Source organism: Pteropus alecto, unplaced genomic scaffold (assembly GCF_000325575.1).
Source record: "Pteropus alecto unplaced genomic scaffold, ASM32557v1 scaffold98, whole genome shotgun sequence".
Classification (NCBI taxonomy): Eukaryota; Metazoa; Chordata; class Mammalia; order Chiroptera; family Pteropodidae; genus Pteropus; species Pteropus alecto.
Genome location: NW_006443570.1, coordinates 17,815,995 through 17,823,615, shown reverse-complemented (window position 1 = coordinate 17,823,615; position 7,621 = coordinate 17,815,995). Strand labels below are relative to the sequence as shown.

Sequence of the window (7,621 nt, the reverse complement as noted above, 5' to 3'; positions counted from 1 at the left end):
CCAGGCATGCCACCTGGGTAAGAAAACTTTAAATTGGCTTGTGGGCTTGTGCCTAGGAATGATCTTTCAACTCGGGTGTTGTATGAATTAAATGTTATTTTGCATTTTTTTTGTTGTTGTTCTAAAAGGTATGGGCTCTATAAGTACCAAAATTGTCTAATAAAAGAGCCTGGCAATAAATTTAATTTACGGAATATAAATCTGCCTCAGAAGAAAATAGATTTTTGTGTTTTAGGATGGTATGTAGGTAGCCATCTGCTTCAATTGCATGTGATGTAATTAAAGTAGTTGGTTATAGATTTGAGTTTCTGAGATTCAGAACTGTCCATGACACTTTGTAGTTGTGACAAAAAGCAAACTCTGTAAATGATTTAAATATTTATCTCATCATCAAGAACCTAAAATGTTAGGTGCTCGTGCTCATCACTTTTACTTAAATATTGTTGGATGTGACAGGTAAACAATACACTTTCCCACTGTATTTTGAAAATCACAGTTAGATTTTGATTTTGTCATACATTTTCACAGATTGCATCATCAGAGAAAATACACCCAGTCATTTTGCGGTGAAAACATGTAAGCATCTCATTCATGATGTAATTCAGGAGGTATAATCATAATGTCATTTTCTTGTGTGTTTAATGATATCTATTCAGTTGACTTCATAAATTTTCTAACCTTCCTCACTAAAATTTCTAAAACTTGTGAGCTGATTGACACAGGTCTCTGAAAGGAGGGAAATAAAACATCTTTGAGGAAATAGTAATAAGTCCATATATAAATGAAGCATTTTCTAAATGTGCAACTATTTTCTCCTAACTGCTAAAAGTATTGGGACTTAGTTAAAAGGGTTGGAATTTAAGAAAGAATATATAGTCCTTTGCCAAATTATATGCTTTATTATTATAGAAGGTATTTGAATTTTCTTCTGATAAAAATCTATGTATAGAAAAATCTGATAAAAGTGCTAAATCAAAAATTCACAGACTTGTAAATTTTTAAGTGAATTAGACATTGGTATTTGAAGATGAGCTCCTTTAGAGGAAGGAAAGTAAATATGAGTTATGTTTTAATTTATGGTTTAATGTTAGCTATCCTAAGTAAAAATTAGGCAATGTAATTTTACCTTTGATTCTCTTTAATATTGGTGGTAATTTTTCTGCATCCCTCCAAAAAAGATCTTATTTCCACAGTGTAAACTCAATATTTTTTTTTTTCTGAGAAATCTAACAACTCTAAAATAGAGATTTCTTTCTTTTCTTTTTTTTTAACTTATGTTCTATGTGGATATTTTCTAAAAGACAAAAGGTGATTTTACTTTCCAGTTGCATATATTTTAGGCCTCTTTTATATGTTGAGAGTGTAATATTAGAGTGTAATATTGTTCCTAATGACTTTAAATGTATTAAAATGTTTGTCAACAAAGACCGACCCTCCCCATCCCTCATTTTACTGGCAAACCCAAGAGTTTGCTGGGTTTTAGAGGAGTTTATTTTGATAGGTTTGTTTTAGTGTATTGTATGTTCTTTCAGCTTGATTTCAATATTAGGGATCAAATTCAAGTCTTCTATCTGTTGTTTCAGGATTTAGCCAAAATATTTTTCAGTGGTTTATACTGTTGATTAACTTCAGTTTCTCAAAATTTGCTTTCTAATAGAATGATGCCAATGGGTGGAATGATGCCACCTGGACCAGGAATACCACCTCTGATGCCTGGTATGCCACCAGGTATGAAATATCTGACAGTTTCCCTTTTAATATTACTGGTATGATTTAAGTATTTTAGACAATAGATTAGTGGGCACTGGCACAATGTAATTTTAAATTTTTCATAGTTTGATGACTTTTTAAAATAACCACGGGAAGTGTTATGATGGGTCCCCCTTTTTCTCGAGTTTTCAAAGAGTAAAAATAGGCTTCAAAGCAGCCAAAACGAGTCACAGAGCCTGCGCATCGATGCTCACATACTTAAGATTGGTTGTAGTTGTTAGACTGTTTTAGACAAGTAATAGATAAGAGACTCTTGGCAAGTAATAGAGAACTTGAACAAACTATAGACATTAAACAACATAGACATTTGTTATATCATTCAACAAAAAGAAAATGGTAGATTCAGTGCCTTGGTGATATCAAGAACCCATGCCTTTTAAATTTTCCACTTTGTGTTAACTTTAGCTTTTTTCCTTTGGGCATGTCACTCAGTGGTAACAAGATGACTTAGGCAAGAAAGGATGTCAACAGCAATGTGCTTTTCTTTTATTAGAGAGCAAGGTAACTTTCCCAGAGGCTGCTTAGCATATCATTGGCCAGAAATAGGCCCGATGGATTCTCTAGTTGCAAGGGAGCCTGGGAAATGAAGTATCTTGACTTTTTAGTCTATATAATATGGGGAAAGGGATTTGATTAGCCAAAAATGTATGCCATGGAGGCCTTCAAGAGGCTCTCAGCCTGTTGCCTTACTTTTTTATATTTAATCCTACCAAGTTTGAGTTTTAATCCATAACAGGTTTAAAAGTATTCAGGTGATAGTTGATATAAAAAGAACCAGAAAAATAAAGCAGCGGCAACATTTTAATTATTGCAAGGGCAGCCATTAATGTATAGGCAACAGCTCCACATACATAATGCTCAGATAATTTGGGGCATTTAAAATAATAAATAATAACCAATGTTCATTAGATAATGTGCAGTAAAAGCTTTAAGTTATGTTGAAGTTTAAAGAATGTGCACTGGTGATGCATTTTAGGAAAATTTAAAGTGTTCGAAGGGAAAAAATTTTATGGATATATGGCTTATTAGAGTTTTAATGTAATTTGCATTGGAGTTGGTACAGCTGTTAGGTAGACATAATTCTCTATGTTTCAAAAAGTTTGCTAAATGAGGGTATCAATAAGTTTAATTGCTGCTTTGCCCAAATACAGGATCTCTAGTGGTATCATTCACTTCCCAAATTATGAAGAGAGAAAAAAGAATAGAATATTTGAGGCAGGATTGTTCTAAGGGACAAATGCCTAAGTTCTTTGGATTTCATTGAGTTCAGCAGTTAGTCATTAGTAACTTTGTAGGGTAGAAGTATTTTTAATATGGTTCATTTTAAAAGCAAAGTTTTGAGAAAATACCTTGTTTTGAACTGAGTGCTTCAACAACTAGGTCTTCCTCCCAACAATTCTTTTCTACAGGTCTGCCCCCTCCTGTTCCACGTCCTGGAATTCCTCCAATGACTCAAGCACAGGCTGTTTCAGCACCAGGTATTCTTAATAGACCACCTGCACCAACAGCAGCAGTTCCTGCTCCACAGCCTCCAGTTACCAAGCCCCTCTTCCCCAGTGCCGGACAGGTAAGGTGAAATTTCTAAAAAGGAGTGCACTTCATTTAAAGGTAGTGTTGTTTACAGAAATCTTTCATTTGTCATAAGTCAGTTTTTAAAATAATTTTAGTATAATTTTTTAACGTATTGAGAAGTGGCGTATTCTGTGTTTGTACACATTGATTTTCTGTATTCATAAAAGACTTACTGGAGCCAGATAGTGTAATATGTTATTTTTTCATACATATGAGTTCTGGTTATTTTAGCTTTAGTTAGAAATGAAAGTTTAATTTTTGGGGGCCTAAATACATGATAATGTTTAGAGGTCCTCCTTTGCCTGTTGAACTGTGAGTTGAATGAAAGCAAAGCCAAGGATGAAAATTCTAAGACCTAAGTAAATCATTTGTTGGGCTTGTTTTCTAGAATAGAATAGTGACAAATTACAGTGCTGCACACTTGCTTTTTGAAAAGGCATCGTTTAATTGCTTTTGACCTAATCACAATTTCCCACTGGTTTTGTCTTCAGAACTCAGAAGCAAAAGATGCTTTTTTGTGTGTGTGTGTCTATAATGGTTACTTTTTTATTTTTTTTCGAGTTTTTTGTAGTTGCTAAATTAAAAGCATTGCTTCCTAAGTGCTGTTTAAGCAAGTTAGCTTAAGATTTTGAGGTGGGTCGGGATTTTGTTTATCAAGAGATGTTAAACTTGGCAAAAACCTTTTGTAGAGTCATTGATAGGGAATCGAAGTGTTAATAATCCTTATTCTCAGTTAAAGGTAGCATTTTTGAAATATCACAGTGCAAAAAATTAGTTTCAGAAAAGAAACTGGTTAACTAGGTTTATTGATGTAGAATTAAATTTGAGGCTCAAATTTATGAGGCTTATACTGTTTATTGTAAATGCATTAACTGCCTGCCTCTTAAGTAAATTGAATTTGATTGCATTGTATTTTGCATTTACAAAAATGCAATCTATACTAAAAAAGTCTACCACATGGCTTATTTTTACCCATTTGTTTGGAGACTTTTCATTGTTTCCTTTCTTTTATGCTACAGATGGGGACACCTGTAACAAGCTCAAGTACAGCTTCATCCAATTCAGAAAGTCTGTCTGCATCTTCTAAAGCTCTGTTTCCTAGCACAGCACAAGTACGCAGGAAGTTGCAGTTTAAAATTGTTAAAATGGCTTTATAACTTAACCCTTTGGACCCTATTTTAAAACTAAATTCCTCCCCTCAATATACTATTTTTTTAAACTAAGATTAATGGTATATAAATCAATGGTATTTGAAAATTGAACTCAGAAAAAAAGTGCCCCAAACTTCTATGGTTCTAAAGGGTTAAAAGCATGTAAGCAGTAAATGCATTATAGTAGCCAATGGTTAGCCTGATGCATGATTAAGCTATTTTGATTTATGCTGTTAATCTAATGCATCATATATAACATAAAGAAATTTAGTACTCTGTATTTGGTTCCAAAGTCGTCCTAGTCTACATGTTTCAGATGTTTGGCATACAAAAAGTAACATTTGTTACTGCTAACTTTATACTTAAAAGATCCTTCTAAACCTTTTTGTCCATGGTAATCATCCAGCCATTGTTAATTGGGAGGGCATTGTATTACTTTATAAAGAATACCTCTGAAGAACATATTTTTAACGTGTCACCATTGCTATTAATGACGCTATGCTTAGTAACTGAAATTTATCCAAACATTTGTATTCTGTATATTCTAACATTTTTGAGCTGCTTGGTAGATTAATTAAAAAACTAATTTAGAATAGTAAAATAGAATAATATGCTATTTCATTTTATAATGCTATATTTCATCAATCTGGAATAAATACAAAGCTTTTTATTTATATTGAATAACTTTTGGTTGGGAGGTGTAGATGACATTGGAGAAGTCACATATTCTTTCTTGTTACTTGTTTCCAGTGCTGTGTTTTGGGTGTGACTTTGACCCAGCATTCTTTGATATTCTTAGTGTTACCTTGAATTTTGTGGTGCGTTTATCATGTTAACTTCGTTTTAATTTCATTTAAAGTTTGGTCCTTTATTGAATGTTGGTGTTTTTAAGTTAAATTGATAGTAGATATACTCATTTTGGGTTTTGAAGTTTTATTGATGAAAGATTGTGTTTTACAGGCTCAGGCAGCTGTCCAAGGACCTGTTGGTACAGATTTCAAGCCCCTAAATAGTACCCCTGCAACAACTACAGAACCCCCAAAGCCTACATTCCCTGCTTATACACAGTCTACAGCTTCAACCACTAGTACAACAAATAGCACTGCAGCTAAACCAGCGGCTTCAATAACAAGTAAGCCTGCTACTCTTACAACAACCAGTGCAACCAGTAAGTTGATCCATCCAGATGAGGATATATCGCTGGTAAGTTATTTGCAGTTTTTTACTGGCAGCATTGTAGCAGCTTGTCCATTTGAAAAGTTTTAATTTGTACACCAATGGTCTTATGATCTGATTTAATGCTTACTAAATGGTTTTTAGATTCTGATTTTTAAGAACCACAAAATGTGAATATATTGTGTGTTTTGATCTTAGCTGCATTCCCTCCCCCCAGACTATTTCTAAAAGAAGTTAAGTTGGGTTCTTATTCTTAAAAAATTATTGTAGTTAGATTTGTAAATTAATTGAAGAAATAATTAACTGAAGTAGAATCTGCAGATCTCTTGAAGGCCTTGTACTTTCTTCAGACACTTTCTTGTTGAAACAATTTATAATTTCTGGAAAGTTATCTGTGCTTCAGTTGTAAAAATAGGTGAGATTTTCTTAAGGTATTGAGATTTTAAGTAGTTGAATTGGTTTGTAGGGGCAAAATAATTGGGGGCAAGTAAGGGTACATTTTAAAAAAATTATAAAGGTTTTAGATGCTTATTTTATGCTTAATGAGCCCCTGTAATCAGGTGTTTAACATTGTTTTTATTTTTATTCCTAGGAAGAGAGAAGGGCACAGTTACCTAAATATCAGCGTAATCTTCCTCGTCCAGGACAGGCTCCCATTGGTAATCCACCAGTTGGACCAATTGGAGGCATGATGCCACCACAGCCAGGCATCCCACAGCAACAAGGAATGAGACCCCCAATGCCGCCTCATGGTATTCCTCTTTTTATGTTTATTCTATTTAGTGGATTTTTTGAGTAGACACACAAAACAAATTTATCTGCAAAATACATTGCATTTAAAAGTACAATGCATGGACCAACTCAATATATTTTTTGTGTTTTAAATGTGTTTTTTTAGGTCAGTATGGTGGTCATCATCAAGGCATGCCAGGTTACCTTCCTGGTGGTATGCCGCCGTATGGGCAGGGACCGCCAATGGTGCCCCCTTACCAAGGTGGGCCTCCTCGACCTCCGATGGGAATGAGACCTCCTGTAATGTCGCAAGGTGGCCGTTACTGATCTCACTTCATCCAGTCTAATAGGTTTGGAGATTAAACCTTTTCTCAACTTGTGCTGTTTATATAGCCAAGCTTTCGTCAATAAGGCTTCATTGTGACTTTAACAAACATTATCTTCCCACATACCAGGAACTATTGGACATTTATTTTACATGGGAAAAATATTTGGAATAATAAAGCAGGATCTTTTCCTGAAGTTGCAATTTATACTGTATGGCTTCTTTTTCATGTTTCATCTAGGTTTTTAGAAGTGAAGTATAGTAAATTTGGTTCGTTATATTGTGAAGGCGCTGGAATTACATGAACATACCACCTTAATAAAGGCAAGTTCTGTAAGCTTACATTGCTATTTGTAAAGTTATGCCTTCACAGCGTTTCAGATGCTGTTGGACTTCATGTCCCCAACCTAGCTTGGTGAGGGCTGTAACTATTTCCAAGTACCTGTACATTGGAAGTCTGAATGTGTAACAATATTTAATGTATTTAGAGTTCCTCATGTTGCAGGGTTTACGAAATCTGACCCACCAAGGTCATGTGACTTTTCTGTACTGTTAAACTTCATTGTAATAAAATGAGAGAAAAATTTATGCCTTTTTATTCATAACCCAGCTGTGGACCACTGCCCAAAAGGTTTGTACAAATGCATGCCACAATAGATGTCCACATAATAAAATTCATAGTTACCAATGCAGTTTTGATATATCATTGGATTCTGTCTGAATTGTAGGTTGTTCCTTAGCTGCATGTTTTAAACTGGACAGTATATATAGAATTGTATGTTAGTGCTTCAGTTAACAAAAACTTAGATAAGTATCAGTCATTACATAATGGGTATGAAATCTTTATATTGTATCACCTTTTACCCTCTTGATGTCAATACTTGTTAGATGTCAT

At 34.1% G+C, this 7,621-nt stretch overlaps 1 protein-coding gene across 1 annotated transcript in view; it reads left to right on the top strand.

Annotated features, from left to right (window-relative positions):
• ZNF207 (zinc finger protein 207) overlaps positions 1-7,418 on the top strand; it is a 14,290-nt gene extending 6,872 nt beyond the window's left edge. The window contains exons 5-12 of the mRNA XM_015599125.1: positions 5-17; positions 529-576; positions 1,658-1,728; positions 3,180-3,337; positions 4,362-4,454; positions 5,454-5,696; positions 6,262-6,421; positions 6,568-7,418. Coding sequence (XP_015454611.1) covers positions 5-17; positions 529-576; positions 1,658-1,728; positions 3,180-3,337; positions 4,362-4,454; positions 5,454-5,696; positions 6,262-6,421; positions 6,568-6,728 — 947 coding nt within the window. The 3' untranslated portion in view covers positions 6,729-7,418. The remainder of the gene's footprint in view (positions 1-4; positions 18-528; positions 577-1,657; positions 1,729-3,179; positions 3,338-4,361; positions 4,455-5,453; positions 5,697-6,261; positions 6,422-6,567) is intronic.
• Positions 7,419-7,621: the final 203 nt, after the last annotated feature.